The 19343-nt window shown below is 38.0% G+C and overlaps 1 protein-coding gene across 1 annotated transcript in view; it reads left to right on the top strand.

The window, feature by feature from the left end:
- Positions 1–19343, top strand: part of CRYZL1 (crystallin zeta like 1) — a 35622-nt gene that overhangs the window by 10660 nt on the left and 5619 nt on the right. Inside the window, exons 3-9 of the mRNA XM_039228634.1 lie at positions 1157–1234; positions 3683–3755; positions 7731–7775; positions 8994–9062; positions 14362–14495; positions 15540–15651; positions 19127–19225. Coding sequence (XP_039084565.1) covers positions 1157–1234; positions 3683–3755; positions 7731–7775; positions 8994–9062; positions 14362–14495; positions 15540–15651; positions 19127–19225 — 610 coding nt within the window. The remainder of the gene's footprint in view (positions 1–1156; positions 1235–3682; positions 3756–7730; positions 7776–8993; positions 9063–14361; positions 14496–15539; positions 15652–19126; positions 19226–19343) is intronic.

Here is a 19343-nt window from a genome sequence, read left to right as displayed (position 1 = left end):
AATCATTAGTAAAATCCACATATTCATCGATAGTATTGAATATCTTCATAATATCACCAAATACTATCAAATCTGAAACTTAAAAAGAAATACTCCCAGAGTATTGTGTTCACGTCAAATAAAACACTTATCTCTTTGGTAGGTTGTAAGAGGGGTTACACAAGTAGATATTCTACCTAGCTTTTGATCTAATTTGGGGAAATACCAGGAGTTGAGGGGAGTATATTAATTATTGGTGCCAGGATATGGTTATTTGGCAGAAGTGATAATATATATATTTTTTAAATATTTTTTAAAAGTTTTTTAGTATTTTTATTCATTTTTTGAGAGACAGAGACAGACTGTGAGCAGGGAATGGACAGAGAGAGAGAGAGAGAGAGGGAGACACAGAATCTGAAGCAGGCTCCAGGCTCTGAGCAGTCAGCACAGAGCCCAATGCAGGGCCTGAACCCACAAACAATGAAATCATGACATGATTCGAAGTGGACCACTTAACCAACTGAGCCACCCACATGCCCCAGAAGTGATAATATATTTAATAAATAATATAGGTGGATGACATTGAATGCCTGAGTGTAAACAATTATTTGCCGTTGAAGTTATATCTAGCTGTGGAATAGAGAGGTAATTAAATGCGATTAAGTTTGTATTTCGACCCCAGAATCCCATGTGGCAGCTGAAATGTCTAAGACAGATATTAAATAAGCTAAGTTAAATAAGAGATACACAAATGACACTAAAAAACTTCATTTATACCATTAAGAAAATTCTAAAATCAGTGAAGGCTTATATATCATGTGCATAAGGATATCCCTGTACATGCAAAGATTTGATGCTTTGAGGTTATTTAGATTCAAAAAAAGTATGGTATTTACTCTACTTTGTTATCCTAAAAATGTATTGCCTATGCATATACCCATGTTGGTATCTATTCATTTTCAAAATAACTACCCTACCTACGGCTTTTAAAGCATTTTATCCCAAAATTCCCTTTCTACTTTTTTTATTCTATACTCTTGGATACTTGTTTGTGGCTTTTTCAGTTAACTTAGGTATAAGATTTGGGATGGAGTCTGTTTAGTTTTGTTCAATTATGTATGGTAGTTTTCACAACATAAAGGCATTTTCTCATAAGAATGTTATCATTTGGTTCTAGGAAAATCTTCCTGTTACAGAGGATAACTATGTGAAACTTCAGGTTAAAGCTTGTGCTCTGAGCCAGATAAATACAAAGGTATGATACTTTTATTTTGACCAAAAATCAGATGAGAGTGTCCTGGTATATTTAGTGTACAAATAAATAATGATTACTGACTTCTGAGTGCCAAGAAATTAACACCCTTAGAAGACTAAAACGGCTAGGGAAAAAATGTAATGTGAATTTGTGTGTTTCTGTATTATTATCTAAATGAAGTCCTACATTTTATTATATGAAATATTTTATAAGCTACATTGTGAAAGGCTGAGAGTTTAAAATTACTACGGCATATTAATCAAGGAAGAAATTATTTTTATAAATATACTAAAAATAAATGAGGAATCTCATCAGTGATTTATTAACTATTCTGTAGATATTTCTAGTTAATGTCTTTTGATAGAGTTCACATTCTTCTGGTCATTTTTCTGTTTCTGTCTCTTGCTCACACATACACATCCCTACCCTCATACCACCCTACAGTAGTCTTCCATTATTGACACAAAGTATGTGAAAAGTCTTCCAATAGTAAATAAAGTGTGTTTAAATGTGCCATGGTAAAGCAGGTCCATTTACTCAGTTTTGTATATAACTGTATATAATCATTGGATTATAATGACGTCATAATTTCTAGGAATCTAAAAGTTTTCTGCGATAAACCCACATTTAGGAAAATTACAGAGCTAGGTCATAGGTTTCCATCGGGCAACATGAGCATGACTTGAGAAGTGAATTAGTAAGATGCCTTGAAACCCTTTCACCAGAAGTGCTAGTACTTACTACTCCTTCCAAGCTGTTCTTTTTATTTATTTTTTAAGTTTATTTATTTTGAGAGAGCGAGAGAGTGCAGGCAGGGAAGAAGCAGAGAGAGGAAGAGAGAGAGAGAATCCCGAGTATGCTCTGCACAGTCAGCACAGCCCGACATAGGGCTTGAACCCATGAACTGTGAGATCATGACCTGAGCTGAGATCAAGAGTTGGACTTTTAACTGACTGAGTCACCCAAGTGCCCCCGAAGGTGTTCTTTTTAAAACTATGAAAAATTCATTGAAATCCCAGTCTAGGAAAATTATCTCCATATCTAACAGAAAGAAATGGTCAATTAGAGTAAAATCAATTTAATGAAATATTGTCCAACTATTAAACTGTATGGAATGGTTATGGTTATGATAATGTAAGAAAATACCTGTGGTGAGGAAAGGACACAGGATGCAGTTGTTACATCTTTAATGAAAGCTCTGTAAATGCCTGCATGAAAGAAATACTATAAAACACCCAGTATTTCCAGGAGATTGTCATAGGAACATGTTAGGAAAAGCATAAAGTTCCACACTGAACAAAATTAGATATATAGCAGAGATCCAAAAAAATTTTAAATTAAAGGAGGGGCACCTGGGTGGCTCAGTCAATTCTTGATCTCTGCTCAGGTCTTTATCTCAGGGTCATGAGTTCAAATCCCACAGTGGGCTCCATGCAGAGCATGAAGCCTACTATAAAAAATAATAATAAAAACAAAGGAAATATACAAGAGAATTATATCAATTTATTTTTCTTGCCATTCCTAAAATCCTATGATATCTTTAAATATATCTAGCATCTCTAGTATTATTAAGTGGCAGGAACTTAAACTACAAGTTTATGTATACACTGCCACTTTAAAAGTCAAAATATTTAATTTGTTCAGAACCTAACAAAATACTAATTCTTTTTTTATTTTAATGTTTTTAATGTTCATTTATTTTTGAGACAGAGAGCACGAGCTGAGAGGGGCAGAAAGAGAGGGAGACACAGAGTCTAAAACAGACTCTAGGCTCTTAGCTGTCAGCACAGAGCCCGATGCGGGGCTCGAACCCAGAGACCACGAGATCATTACCTGAGCCGAAGTCAGACACTTAATTAACCAACTGAGCCACCCAGGCACCCCAGCAAAATACTAATTCATAAAAAATAATTTATCCTTTAAAAAAAGAAACTCAACTCTAAAATTACATGGCAGTTTCCCTTCTGTATATCCATCACTTTTTCCACTTGCCCCTTATCTAAGACTTGTGAGAAGCTCATATGATTGCTAAGGATGTGGGAATGGAGAACCTTTTGTCCTCATTGCCTACATCCCCTTAATTCAAAAAGTCCCTCTCCAAACTGCCTGCATCCTACCAGAATGAAGTGACTAATAAAAAGTATTTAGTCAACCAAGAAGAGTTTGGGCCAGAATTTTCGCTGGCAACATAAAAATGCTAAATAAAGGGTGGTGACTTGAGTGACACTCATGCCTAAATTCTACATATCAACTAATTTCTCAGCAAACTCTTGTTTTCCTACTGTAGAGAAAAACTTATTCTGGGAAGTTACTTGTTTTGTCTTAATTCCAAAAATTAAATCGTATTTGTTTTTTCTGTGCTTTGATTTTTGCTCTTGCTTTCCTCATGTATTCTCATAAGAGGCCAGGACTTATTCTTAACAGTAAACAGTCTTTGTCATGATTTAGCTTCTAGCAGAAATGAAGATGGAAAAAGAGTTCTTTCCTGTTGGGAGAGAAATTGCTGGAATTGTGTTAGATGGTAAGTTTCTAGATATAAATATCTGTATTTTCTAAGATGAAAGAATTAAATGGTAGCTAATTGGTTTACCAGTACAGAAAATTATACATCCTCAAATGTGAATTTTAATTATACAGAAATGACTCCCTTTCTTAATTAAAAAGAAAAATGGAACTTAATTGGTGTTTTATAATTAAAGAGCTTAGTAGAGTTTAGTAAATATTTAGGGATTATATGTTTAATTCCATGAGTAATCATATGGAATAGAATGACCAACGTTTTTCTTTTTATGATATTTACAGACCATAAATTGCTTGTGTAATTTGGCTTTGGGCCAAAATTTATAATAATAGAAACTATATTCACATTCAATTTGTTTTGTTTGCCCAAAATTGAGCATTTAAAAGTTAAGCAGTTTGCTCATATAGATGGGGATTCTGGGGAGAAATAACCAGTAAGATTTATGATTGCCTTAAATCAAAAGAGTTGTTTTAAGTTTTACTTAATAAATAATGAGTAAATAATGATCTTAACATGCAAGACAGTAAGCCTAGTATTTAAGACCATTTTTTTTTTTGATTCATTAAATATTTGAATGAATCATTGAGCAGCTAAGGAGATACAAAGGTGATTGAAACGTGGTCAAAGAGGTGAGGCAAATGCACAAATCATAGAAAGTATAAGGTCCACTGAATCACAGCAGCCAAAGGAAAGTGCTTTAGGAGGTCAAGAATGAGACTGCTTCCAGTGAGATTTTTTTTTTTTAATGTTTATTTATTTTGAGAGAGAGAGGGAGAGTATACGCGCACAGGTGCAGGCAGGAGAGGAGAGAGAGAATCCCAAGGAGGTTCCACACTATGAGCACAGAGCCCAACATGGAGCTGTATCCCATAAACCATGAGATCATGACCTGAGCCGAAATCAAGAATCAGATATTTAACCAACTGAGCCACCCAAATACCCTGAGATAATTTGTTTCTAAATAGATCTATGTTTCATATTCATTGCTAATAGGTAGTTCATGATCAGTCAATGTTTGCTCTTCCTGCAGATGTGAATGAATGAGTATATAATGTGGGTTAGACTCTTTGAGTTTTACCTGTGATTTTAATCTATAATATATTTGACTCTTCCTCAGTGTTTTCTTGAGATGTAGTTAAAATACAATTTCTTCTTTCTTCTCAGAAAGTAGGAAAGCAAAAATACAAATTCTAACAGCTTGAACATGATCAGTTATTTAATTTATTCATTTATTCATCTGACATTTAGTGAGTACTTGCTAAGTGCTTGGGATATTAAATAAGACAAAGTCCCTGCTGTCAAAGAATTTACTATCTAGGGGAAATACAGATACAGCAGATTATTATGAAAGCTCAGAAGAGAGCCACCCAACCTGGCAGAAGAAACAGGGAAGGCTTCTTGGGTAAGTCAATCAGACAGTAAGGAGGAGAATCATACTCAACACAGAGGAGATCATGAACAGAGACAGAAGCCAGTAATGCTGTGATGTAAGACTTCCAGAGTTTGGTATTGCTAGAACAAAAGCAGCATTCTGGGCAGGAGTTGGAGGCAAGGCACTTGGCAGAAGAGAAACATTTTGCTAAGAAAACTCTCCTTTAGAAACAGCAGAATTAAAGATAAAATATTTTAATGATATGAACACTGATTACTTCCCCCCCCAAAATATGAGGCAGGAGGGTAGACAAGGGCTAGCCCCATGATGAGCCTCACATGTCAGATTGGGTTTTAGGGAGATTATTGGTGTGGCTGTATACTTGTGAGGCTGTAGGTAAGAGGACTGGTTAGAGTGTAGACTAACAGGCAAGAGATGACAAAGTCCATAAACTAGACCGTGGTGACAAAGGTGTGTGTTCAAGAAATACTGAGGAAATAAAGTCAACAGGACTGAATAATTAACTGGAACAGGGGAATAAAAACAGGTTTAAGAGCCAGGAGTGATTTACCTGATGCTGGATAAGGTATGAGTTGGTGCCACTAATTGAGAAGGGAAAAGGATCTGATTTGGAGGAAAATGGTGAGTTTAGATGTATACTTGCTGAGCTTGAGGTACATAGTGACATCTCACTGGAAAAGTCTAGTAAGCGATGTGTGAGTTTAAACTCATAGGTAAGAGGAGTCCCTGGGTGGCGCAGTCGGTTAAGCATCTGACTCTTCATCTCAGTTCAGGTCTTGATCTCACGGTTCATGAGTTCAAACCCCACATTGGGCTCTGCGCTGATGGTGCAGAGCCTGCTTGGCTTTCTGTCCATCGCTCTGCCCCTCCCTGGTTTGTGCTCTCTCTCTCTCTCTCAAAATACAAAAATAAACTTAAAAAAAATTTTAAACTCAGGCAAGAGAGGTCTGTGCTAGAATTGTATATATTTGATGGTTGTCCACATGTCAGTTGTATTTGAGATCAGAGTTGGTGAGCTCACTCGGGATAGAGTAGAAATGGAGGAGAGACATCAACATAGCCACTCTTTGGGGGACAACTGAAAGGAATGTAAAGGAAGCCAACTGGAAAAGATCAGAGTGATCCCAGGAAGACAGGGCACAGCAGCAGAAGGGAAAGGGAAAAGTACAGTGCATCAGAAGCCACAAATATTGGGGGATACAGGCGCAGGAGGGATCCAAAGAAAGACCGAACTGTGAAAAGAGGGCTTGAAAGTAGGAATATCAAACTTGGCAGTAACTTGCAGAGCACCAGCAAATGATTTCTGGAACCATCTTGTTGCTGGTCAGCTACACAGGCCACTTCCAGATTTCCAGCTTCCATATTCCTTCCTTGCACTACCTCAGTTTTGGTGTCTGTTAACTAGGAATAATAATGCCTCCCACATGGGCTGAATGTGATGAAGATTAAATGTGATACTTACGGGGCCCCAAGGTGGCTCAGTGGGTTAAGTGTCCAACTTCAGCTTAGGTCACTATCTCACGATTCGTGGGTTCAAGCCCCACGTCGGGCTCTGTGCTGACAGCTAGCTCAGAGCCTGGGGCCTGCTTCAGATTCTGTGTCTTTCTCTTTCTCTGATCCTCCCCTGCTCACGCTGTCTCTCTCTCTCAGAGACAAAACATTTTTTAAAATTTATTAAAAATAAATAAATGTGATACTTGCTACAAGTTGGCATTCACTGAAGTTTGGGGTTTCCCCTCTTTTCTTCTTATAACTATTTGAACAAAAATATTCTCAAAAATTGACCGAGGGGTGTCTGTGTGGCTCATTCAGTTAGGCATCCGACTCGGTTACAGCTCAGGTCATGATCTCACAGTTTGTGGGTTCTAGCCCCATACTGGGCTCTGTGCTGACAGTGCAGATCATGCTTGGGATTCTCTCTCCCTCCCACTCTGCCCCTCCCCCACTCGTGAGCTCGCACATGCCCTCTCTCTCTCTCTCAAAATAAATAAATTTTTAAAAATACAAGAGGCCAAAATTGTTGTCCTTTAAAAAAAGAAAAAAGAATTGACTGATGATAGAGTCTTTTTCTCTACATGTGCAGAGAAAATGTAACTGTCATTTCTATATAGTTCCAAGAAATCTCTTGGCACTGGTCTGAATTTATTTCTATTATAATCCCAAATCAAAGTAATTTTATGCATGACTCTTATCAGAATCTGCCATTGTATGTCTGAGGTCCTGCAACTAAAATAATGATAGAAGATTGGGCCAACCACAGGAGGGATGGAAAGCAGTGTAATCCCCATAAGAGCTGTGGAGACAATTATTTTCCTTCATCCTTAGCTAAATAGAGAGACATCCTTCTCTGTGGTGTCAACACCACATGACCCAAATTTTATTGAGAAGTATGTGGAGAATCCAGATTTGAAGTGTTCTGTCCTGCAGTATTTATAGATATCAAAACATCCTGGAAGTTCTTGGCCTTTCCTCTGAGTCAGTGACTTTTTTTTTTATAAACCCATGGATTTGTTTCAATAGCTAAGTAACTGAGTAGTATTTAATAAACTCACAATAAGAATTGTTCATTTTTCCCTCTGTAGTTGGAAACAAGGTATCATTCTTTCAACCAGATGATGAAGTCGTTGGTAAGTTATGATTTATAGCCCTATTTCAAGTCAAATCTATTTTACTGTCATCTCTTCTTTTTCTGAGACAATTATTAATGTTTACTGTGTCCCCTGTTTTCTATGGAAGGATACATGTATCCTGACTTTTTGGAATCTGCTCGCAAATACCCACTGACGAAGAAAATTGGGAATTCAATCTCCACAGCAGAATATTTAAAACTTTCTAATACTTAACTATTGAACAATATTATAGATGGAGAGATGACCATGGCTGGTGCAGCCCTTTCCTGACAGCTCCCTAATCTGTGGCTAGACCGCAGACTCTGGGAAGCGCAGTCACTTGTCACCTGCTTGAAGACCACTGACCGCCCGGCCCGTAGGGAGGCTCCACTCTCCATATCTAGCTTGCATCTCACAGAGCTGCTCCCTCAATCCTCTTATAAAACCAAAAGTTTACTGGAAACACGTAGTTTATTGACTATTTAAAAAATCCATAGTGAATACTATTTTGCAAATACACATATTTATACTATTGTATCCTAAACAGTCACACAAACATACAAAATATGACTTTATTCGTAGTCTCTAAAGTTAACCATTCTCTCTGGAAAATATTCATAAGATATTCGCCTAAACTTAGAAAACACTTTACTTTATGGCTTGCTTGAAGTTGTTGAAAACTGATTTGTAGAGAGGTTTTCATCAGCTTTTTATGGTATTGCCCTTGACTTCTGTGTTTTATTGGAGAATTTATTATTTCTGTCTTTCATATCTTTATTCGTCCAAGAAGTCAATGACACTGTTCCTCACGATTCTTTTTATAAGAGACCAAAAATAAAATCAGACTAGCATAGGGGAAAATGGGATTTTACTGGAAGTGCACTGGGGTATCTTAAAGAACCAATCTGGGAAGGGAGCTGTTCCTCAGGGACAATTTTAATGAGGAATCCAGATGCCCCCAGGACTCTGACTTGGCTCTATACATCGGCCACCGCCTTTACCATCGCTCCGAGGTGAAAGAAGAGGGAGTAAAAGGTAGTACCAGTGATGTAACATTCACGACAGAAAATGAACAATCCACTTCCCTTCCATACTTCTGAGGTCTCTCCCTTCCCCACACTAGTAATTACTGGAATCTTCCTCAAAATTCCAGTGAACAAAATTTAGACTCATACCAGCATCTCTGTGAATTCATTTTGGGATTGTTTCCCTTAAGTTTCTCTTGTTAATTTCCAGGAATTCTGCCACTAGATTCTGAAGACCCCGGGCTTTGTGAAGTTGTTAGAGTGCATGAGCATTACTTGGGTACGTGCCAGTCTTTTGCAACCCATGTAAGTCTTAACATCTTCGATGCCATTGCGCAGTATTTGCATCCACCTTGAGTAATAAATAACTGTTGACTGGTCACATGAACACTGCTAGCTTATATTAATACCCATAAAGTTCATATTTAGACCAAGCAATATATAGACCTTTAACTTTCACTTACACTGCCATGGTCAGAGATTTGAAAAGTAGCTTCTTCCCTGGCTCTGAAATTATATCCCTGATCAGAATCTTTTTTTAATTGAAATATAGTTGGCATATGATATTATATTAATTTCAGGTAAAGAATTTTTCTTCTTCTTGGAACTTAAAAATATTGAAACTTTTGAACTTAAAAATATACAAAATCTAAGGGCTCCTGAGTGGCTCTGTCAGTAGAGGATGTGACTCTTTATCTTAGGGTTGTGAGTTCAAGCCCCATGTTGGGTGTAGAATGTACTTAAAAAAATTAATTTCAAAAGGCATTTTTCTGGAAATCTGAGGCCTGTGCTTATTTATATGTGTATTAAACCTAGAGATGGAGTCAAGTATGTGTCTTCCTTTGAATGACACAGCTCACTTTCACATACCATGCCACGAAAGTCTTTGATCCATAGCTATTTTGTTACTATGCAATTTGAAAATTGAGGACCATCACTAGCTTCTTTACGGGTAACTATACTATTTTTGATCCCAGAATTTCCGTGGGCCTTATTTCAACTATTCTTTTGAGAACCTTGTAACGATGGAGTCAACTAAAACCTTTCACTTGGATTCCCAGGCTTGAGTTTTGACTAAGTTCCCTAAATTAAATTGGTATAGAAAGGTAACTCTTAGAAAGAAAAAAAAATGAAAAACAAAATAAGGCCCATTTTTTAGGTGTTGCTGAATACTGGAGAATTCTAAAATGGGCTAGAAGAAGAGCAAATTGGAACACCAGTTTCCTAGCTAGAAAGCTTAAGCCAAGACAAGGAAACAAATTTTATTTTTCCACAAATCAGGAGGATTATAGTTCAAAAATCCATTAACATATATAGAGAGTACAATTCCACATACTCCTTGAGAAAGAAAATAGAGTAAAATGTTTCTTTGGAAGAGGAACTTTCAGAATGGCCACTTAACTGTGACCACTTGCCTTTGGGCGAGAAACTGGGCACATTCACCAAACCAGATAGCCTCTGAGCTCTGATGCAGGTCCAACAAAAGAGGAAATAATTTCAGTACAGTCCCTAAAGATTTGCAGAAGGAAATATTCAGTTTAGCACAACTCTATTTTAGTTTCTATTAATTCTTCAGTGATTTTTTAAAATAAAAGTTCAGCACTCAGTCACCTTCAAATAAGTCTGTTCTATCACCAAACCAAAGAATTAGGTTCCAAACAACCTCTCCAACATGTCTTATTTATCCTTTTACAGAATATTAAAGTTAAGAAGCTGAGTAATTCTGGGGCGCCTGGGTGGCTTAGTCGGTTAAGCGTCCGACTTTCGCTTAGGTCATGCCGCGTCGGGCTCTGTGCTGACAGCCAGCTCAGAGCCTGGAGCCTGTTTCAGTCTGTGACTCCCTCTCTCTCTGACCCTCCCCTGCTGACGCTGTCTCTCTCTCTCCTAGAAATAAATAAAACATTAAAAAAAAATAATAAAGATCCCTTCTACCTTCCAACCCTTTTAAAAAAAAAAGAAGCTGAGTAATTCTTCCAGCTCTTTTGTGCTTTTAGCTCTTAAGCCATTTATGTCAAACAAAGAATAATTTTTTCATTCAAAATGTGGTACACATTTTCAGCATTATTTTATTGGACCTAAGATGGAATTGAAATTGTAATTCTTGCGTTTGATATGCTATATGATCCATACATGGCTATTTCATTTACATTTTCAGTTTTTATAACATAATAAACACTTGTGGATCATCACCTAACACAAAGTCAAGAATCTCAACATTAAACCACATGTAACCATGCAATGTTAGAGTCTTTGCTATCTAAATGTAGTTTTATTACTGTTAGTATTTTTTAAAGGGCTACATGTTTGATTTCTTAATGAAAATGTAGGTAGTCCTAATTCTTACAATGGAAGACATTCCCCAGAAATAAAAATGCACTTCATGTATCTTGAGCATGCACTGTTAGAGTAGATGTACTTTTAGAGTCAGGAATTCACATTTCTTAGCTGTGTGGCCTCAGACAAATTAATTACCCTGAACCACATTTTATAATCAAGAAAATTGGGAGAGTAGGTATCTTAAAGAGTTTGGTAAAGAATAAAGTACCATGTGTGATACCACCTGGTGATCTATTTTAATGACTTGCCTGTCTGAACATTTTCAGTGTGTATGTGCAGGTGCTCACTTCCCCACTAGATGGCACCAGTCAGTAAGTGTAAAGCTCACACTGTCCTGCACTACACCATCTCAACCTTTTTTTTTTTTTTTTTTTAATTTTTTTAACGTTTATTTATTTTTGAGAGAGAGAGAGACGGAGCATGAGCAGGGGAGGGGTAGAGAGAGGGAGACACTGAATCTAAAGCAGGCTCTAGGCTCCAAGCTGTCAGCACAGAGCCCAAAACGGGCTCAAACCCACCAACTGTGAGATCATGACCTGAGCTGAAGTCGGACCCTCAACTGACTGAGCCACCCAGGTGCCCCCTACACCATCTCAGCTTTTGAGGAAAAACATTTGAAAGAGCTGGTAAAGACTATGAAAGTGTAATAAAGTTGACTTTAGGCACCCACATTTGGGGGCACCTGGGTAGCTCAGTCACTTGAGCATCTGACTCTTGATTTCAGCTCAGTCGTGATCCCAGGGTCATGGGATCGAGCCCTATGTCAGGCTACACACTGAGCATGGAGCCTGCTTGAGATTAACTCTCTATCCTCTGCATCCCTCCCCTGCTAACGCTTTCTCACACTCTCAAAAAGTAAATAAGCAGGGTTTTTTTTTAGATCACATTTGGTGTACAACGTAAGAACCTAATAATGAAATGTTTTAAGGAACAGCTTAATGATCAGATCATATAGAACTCTTTAAACTTTATTAGGAGTTTGCACTTTGTTTCAAGTGCATTGTTAAGTCATTGATGAATTTTATTTATTTAAAAAAATTTATTTTTACATTTTTATTTTATTTTGAGAGACAGAGAGCAAGTGGGGGAGGGACAGAGAGAGAGAGACACAGAATCTGAAGCAGGCTCTGAGCTGTCAGCACATGCCTGATGCGGGCCTCGAACCCACAGACTGTGAGATCATGACCTGAGCTGAAGTCGGACATTTAACCAACTGAGCCACCCAGGTGCCCCTCATTGATGAATTTTAAACAGAGCAGTTTTAGCATGTTATTTATGTTTTTAAAAGATCATTCTGATACTTCTGTTTTCCAAAGATGCCCACTAAAGTGATTGAAAAGAAGTTATAAAGTTGAAAATGATATTTATAATACATAAATGAGCAAATGATTCATCTAGAAAATATTTTTAAATTCCTGTAAGTTTGGGGCACCTGGGAGGCTCAATAGGTTGAACATCTGACTCTTGATTTCAGCTCAAGTGATGATCCCAGGGTTATGAGATCAAGTCCTGCATTGGGCTGTACACTGAGCATGAGGCCTGATTGAGGTTCTCTCTCTCTCCTCTACCCTTGTCGCATGCATATGTTCTCTCTATATTAAATAAATAAATAAGTAAATAAATAAATTTAAAAATTCCTATAAATTAATAAGAAAAAGACAAAAATAACAAAAAATGATAAAACACTTGAAGAGTTATTTCACAAAAGGAATTCCAGATGGCCAGGAAACACAGAGAGGTGCTAGTGGTAGCAGCAGTGAGGGAAAAGCAAGTTGAATGGTAAGAGACCATTACACAGCCACGTGATTGGTAAGAATGTATAATACAAGGGGTTGACAGACAATCACAGTAATAGGAGTTCTATTTACACAGCTATGGGAGAATAAATTCGTACAGCCTCTTCCGGAGCATGCAGGAAAGTCGAGGACAGTAGACCTGTAACCTGGGATTTCCATTCCCAAGTAATATCCTAGAGAAAACCCATGCAACAGCATAACAGCATAATCTTTTATATGAGAGCATGCCTAGCAGCATTGTTTAAAATTGCCAACAACTGAGAACAACACAAATGTGCCTGAGCCGGAGAGCGGTCACCGAATGAGCATGTTCTCACATAATAGAATGCCATAAAATACCAGAAGAATGAAAGCACTGCAGCCACAGTCATACAAAGGGGCGGGTCTTAAAAACAATGCTGAGGGGAAAAACCAAGACAGAAAAGAATGCGTATGCTATGATTCCATTTAGATGAAGTTCAAAAACAGGCAAAACTAAATGACACTGTTTAGGAATGCATACTTGGGTCATAAACTAGGAAGGTGAATAAGAAATTAACTTAGAATGGTGCCAGCCTCTGGCTGGAGAGACCAGGCTAAGGCTGTTGGGGTGCGGGCTGTGTGTTCTCTCTCTTTACCAAGATGGTCATTACTTGTATATTTGCTTTGTATTTATTCATCCATCTGCATGTATGTTTCATGTATTTTTCTTCATTTGTTTTTTTAATGTGTAATTCCTTTTTTTTTTTTTCATTTTTATTTTTTTCTGAGAGAGAAAGTGTACACCCAAGCAGGGGAGGGACAGAGAGAAGGGGAGAGAGAGAGAGAGAGAGAGAAAAAGAGAAAGAGAAAGAGAACCCCAAGCATGTTCCATGCTATCAGCACGGAGTCCGACGTGGAGCTCAAAGTCATGAACCACGAGATCGTGACCTGAGCCAAAATCAAGAGTCAGAGGCCTAGCCAACGGAGGAACCCAGGCACCCCTGCATGTGTTTTATTTCAGAATATGATGTTTAAAAAATGCACACACACGGGCGCCTGGGTGGCTTAGTCGGTTAAGCGTCCGACTTTCGCTTAGGTCATGATCTTGCGGTTCGTGGGTTCGAGCCCCGCGTCAGGCTCTGTGCTGACTGCCAGCTCAGAGCCTGGAGCCTATTTCAGAGTCTGTGACTCCCTCTCTCTCTGACCCTCCCCTGCTCACGCGGTCTCTCTCTCTCTCTCCTAGAAATAAATAAAACATTAAAAAAAAAATAAAAAATGCACACACATACCAGCTCTTATGCTGAGGGTGCACTACGTACGGGTGAGAATGCAATTAAAGAAACCAAAACGTAGGGAAGGATAATAGGAGGAGAGGCTTGGCCCAGAGTCAGGGTGGGAGCCAGAAATGGAGAGAAACAGACAGATCCAGGGGGCAGAATTAATGGGACTTGCAAACTGGTTGTTTCCTCTTGTTCTTTGTGACAGTTCACAAGCCAGAAAAAGTTACATGGACAGAAGCTGCTGGAACTATTCGGGATGGAGTACGAGCCTATACAGCTCTGCATTATCTTTCTCACCTCTCTTCTGGAAAATCAGTGCTGATAATGGATGGAGCAAGTGTAGGTGCTCATAGTTAAGAAACGGATCAAAATCCAGCAAACTTAGGAAATAGGCTCTTCATTTGCTAATTTAATTCTTTGCCGATAGCTTTCCTTTATCAAAATCCCATTTTATTAGAATAGGCAGCCTTTATTAACAGGAGATAAAATTTATTCTTAAGTGTGTTTAGTGTCTTATTACTTTGAATCTGCTAGTACATTAAAAAGGTAGACAAGCCATGTTTTTATGCCTGTTACACAAAGCCTGAAATAGCTCATGAAATCTTTGAAGCAATGCCATAAAACTCCTTACCAATTTTTTATATCCCTCACACTTAGATTAATAAGGTATTGATTGCACTTACAGATGGATCACACAAGGTAAAAAATATTGCTAACGTCAACATATTACAGGTACCATCCAAAAAATAGTTCAAGACACTAAAACTACCTAAAAATCGATTATGTTACGAACGCAGTATTACAAAAGTTGGGATGAATTTTTATAGTTTTATTTTCTGTCTGGCCATTAATGAAAATTCTTACTTCCCCTGCTTTTCTTTTGCAAAACAGGCAGACCTGTCTTTGGCATTGGCTTCAGCCTGATGTCCAGCTCAAGATAATAGGTTTTCCCTGAACTTACCCCTTACATCAGCAAAGGGATGGATCTTTGAGGGTGCTTTGGTCTTTAAAGAAAAGTAGCTGGACTCCTACACATACTATGAAATTAGCTTAGAACATCACGCTGACAAGTCCCGTAAAAGCCCATTTTTCTCTTTCTCAGGCAAGTTTCTGAATGCCGCCCTCCATCTTGAATTCCGTGCAGTGGTCAGACGGGGTGAGAGCTTGTGGTACATGCGCCTGTTCTGCCCCTCCTTCTGAAGAAGCAAATCAGATGTCTCAACCGTGTCCATATTGATTTTCCTTTTTCTATCAGATAACATTAAAAAATATACTAGAGTAGCACTTAACACTATTACACTTTATTAAACAGCCTGTAAAAGAAGTTAGCTGTGGCTTCTGCCTTATATCTATAAACCCATTGTGTATTTTTTTCCCACACAGGCACTCGGTATGATAGCTATTCAGTTAGCACACCACAGAGGAGCCAAAGTGATTTCCACAGCAGGCAGCCTCGAAGACAAGCAATGCCTTGAAAGACTTAGGCCTTCTCTAGGTGGGTAATACTACTCAGCGCAGACTTTTAAACAGAAAATTGTAAAGACCTATCACTTTAAAGGCTGTACTCATAAAACAAAGTACAGACTCCCAAATGAAAGTCACTGGTAAAAATGCACTTAGTATCTGTGCTAAGTCCAGGTTTCCTTACATGATAGTTTTAATTTTTTATTCTTTTTAAACCTACACTTCTCTGTGTGTTTTCTTTTTGCCCCATTGTTATCAACTTACTCAAGTGTGAATTAGCTGAACTTTGACACAGTTTCACAATAACCTGATATCTCTTTGCTTTACTCAATAAATCAGTGTATTTGTGTATGACTTTATAGGTTCCTCAACTTCTTTTACCCAATGATATATATCTCTAAAGTTGTCCGTTTTTTGTGGTACACTAGAAAGAAGATCCACTTACACAGAAAACATAGGTCAGATATAGTTTATAATGAACAGGACATGGTGGAGACTGGGGAGCTCTTAAAAAGATTAAACATGAAGACTTAAATGTGAACTATATATAGTTCACTTAAACGTGAAACTATAAAAATCCTAGAAAAGAGTACAGGCGGTAATCTCTCCGACATTGACATAGCAACATTTTTCTAGATATGTCTCTTGAGGCAAAGGAAACAAAAGCAAAAAGAAACTATTGGGACTACATCAGAAGAAAAAGCTTCTGCACAGCAAAGAAAACAATCAACAAAACTAAAAAACAACCTACTGAATGGGAGAAGATATTTGCAAATGATCTCTCTGATAAAGGGTTAGTATCCAAAATCTGTAAAGAACTTATGCAAATCAACACTCAGAAAACAAATAATCCAATTAGAAATGGGCAAAAGACATGAACACATATTTCCCCAAAGAAGAAATAAAGATGGCCAACAGACACATGAAAAGATGCTCAACATACCCCATCATCAGGGAAATGCAAATCAAAACTATAATGAGACATCCCCTTAACACCTGTCACAATGGCTAAAATTAAAAAACAAAAACAAGTGTTGGAGGGGATGTGGAGAAATAGGAACTCTAATGCACTGCTGGTGGGAATGTAAGTTGGTACAGCCACTGTGGAAAACAATATGGAAGTTCCTCAGAAAGTTAAAAATGGAAATACCCTGTGATTCGGTAATCACACTACTGGGTATTTACCTAAAAAATATAAAACACTAATTCAAAGGCATACAGGCACCCATATGTTTATTACAACATTAATATTTACAATAGCCAATGATAGTGTCCATTGGTAGATGGATATATGAAGAAGATGTGGTATATCTGCAATGGAATATTACTCTGCCATAAAAAAGAATGAAATCCTGCTATTTGTAACCACATGGATAGAGCTAGAGAGTATAATGCTAAGTGAAATAAGCCAGTCAGAGAAAGACAAATACCCTATGATTTCACTAGTGGAATTTAAGAAACAAAAAGATGCACAAAGGAAAAAAGAAGAAAGAGACAAACTAAGAAACAGACTCAACGCTAGAGAACAAACGAATGGTCACCAGAGGGGAGGTGGGTGAAGAAACGGGTGAAATAGATGAGGATTTAGAGCACACTTAGCATAGGGAGCACTGAGTAACAGAATTGTTGAATCACTATATTATACACCTGAAGCTAATTTAACATTGCATGTTAATCATACTGGAGTTTTTAAAAATTAATAAAAACATCCTCAACAAAAATGAAAACGATTGAACTTGTCTGCACAACAGTGCACATGGAAAGAAAAAAGAAAATAGAGACTGAAGAAAATGAACAAGCAGAGGAGAAAAGATAGGAATGGAAAAACTAACAGATGAAGAAAAAAAAAGGATGAGCAGAGTGCATGTGAAGGGCAGGAAAGAAGGAAGGAAAGGTTCACTGAGTGTTAATGGGAACGATCTGTCCTTAAGTCAACAACCCTGTGTTCTCGAACCAGGGAGCCGCGTCCAGCGGATTTAACTAGCTTGTCCAAGGATGTACAAGTGGAAGGATTGGAGTGGCATTTGAACTCAGTCCTGTCTACCATGGAAGCCTACGCCACTCCCATTGTTACATTATGCTTCTGGCAGAGATAACCAAGATCTGGAAGACAGGTTAAGGCAGGGACTGGAAAAAGAAGGAAAAAAGAGCTTGAAAATGAATAGTATTGTTGAAGAGAAAGATTTCTTACTGGTTAACCCTGCCCTTCCCAGGTGCCTCAGTTCCCTTTTCCTTGTGCCCTCCCCGTGCCCACCCTTGTCACCCACATGTTAGATCACTGTTGTTCTACACTTCCAGCCCATGCAGCTCTAAGGAGAATTTTCTTTTACAGAAAGGTGCTAAAATATACAAAAATGAATTATAAACTGTGTCTTCATTTGCCAATTCAAATTCTGACTTTTTGTTGTTGTTGTTCATTGGCTTGTTCTATTGATACAGTATTCTAAAGCAACCAGTTAAAATAGTTTAATTTTGGGGCGCCTGGGTGGCTCAGTTGGTTAAGCGTCCGACTTCAGCTCAGATCATGATCTTATGGTTCGTGAGTTCAAGCCCCATATCAGACTCTGTGCTGACAGCTCAGAGCCTGGAACCTACTTTAGATACTGTATCTCCCTCTCTCTCTAACCCTCCCCTGCTTGCACTCTGTCTCTCTTTCTCAAAAATAAAGATTAAAAAAAAATTTTTTAAGTTTAATTTTCACTAACTCTGCTGAAAATAATAATGTTTTTTTCCTGAACCTTCATGATTTTTCATTCTGGGCAACAACTGGGGAAGGCAGTGGGGTGGAGGGGTGGGGGGCAGATTTCTATGACCGAAAAAGGATAAAACAGCCTCTAATAGAGAAATACCGTATCACACAAGTACGTTTTTGGCTTTTTATTTTTTTTATATATTTTTTTATTTATTTCTAGGAGAGAGAGAGACAGCGTGAGCAGGGGAGGGTCAGAGAGAGAGGGAGACACAGACTCTGAAACGCTCCAGGCTCTGAGCTGGCAGTCAGCACAGAGCCCGACGCGGGGCTCGAACCCACGAACCGCGAGATCATGACCTAAGCGAAAGTCGGACGCTTAACCGGCTAAGCCACCCAGGCGCCCCACGTTTTTGGCTTTTTAGCTTTAAACTGTATTAAATCTAAACATACTTAAGAAATTGGTTACTCTTTCAGTCTATGCCTTAATATATAATAATGTGTTTAATAATAATGAAGAGTTGAATGTAAACTCTGTGGTTTACAGATTCTCTGTTCTGGCTGTATATCTTTTAGCTCTAGGGAACAGACCTCTGTTGAACAGACAAGCCTTGGAACACCTTATCCACAAAATGTTCAGTATTTTTTTTTTATGTCATAGAAGAGTCCCTTCCTTTAAGTTGATCTTTACCACTGTTGCCTTAGAAGAGAGAAAAGTGGAATTTAGAGCCAATAATTGTTTGAACCACTCAACACATTTCAGAGAACAGAAATTTATTCTTTTCCTTACAATTGCCTCACTTCCTGTCCTTTACAGCCCGAGTCATTGATGTATCTAATGGAAAAGCCCATGTTGCTGAAAGTTGTTTAGAAGAAACAGGTGGCCTGGGAGTAGATATTGTCCTAGACGCTGGAGGTGGGTACTTTACTAAATCAGTAGTCTGTGCCATTTTTGTAGTGTGATGGATGAATTTCAAAATAAGTATATATAACCAGGGAATTATTATTAACATTCTTATTAAATTGATGTCATG

Source organism: Hyaena hyaena, unplaced genomic scaffold (assembly GCF_003009895.1).
Source record: "Hyaena hyaena isolate Hyena2069 unplaced genomic scaffold, ASM300989v1 scaffold_2, whole genome shotgun sequence".
NCBI classification, from domain to species: domain Eukaryota; kingdom Metazoa; phylum Chordata; class Mammalia; order Carnivora; family Hyaenidae; genus Hyaena; species Hyaena hyaena.
The sequence above is the reverse complement of the archived record's forward strand: the minus strand, read 5'-3'. Positions and strand labels throughout refer to the sequence as shown.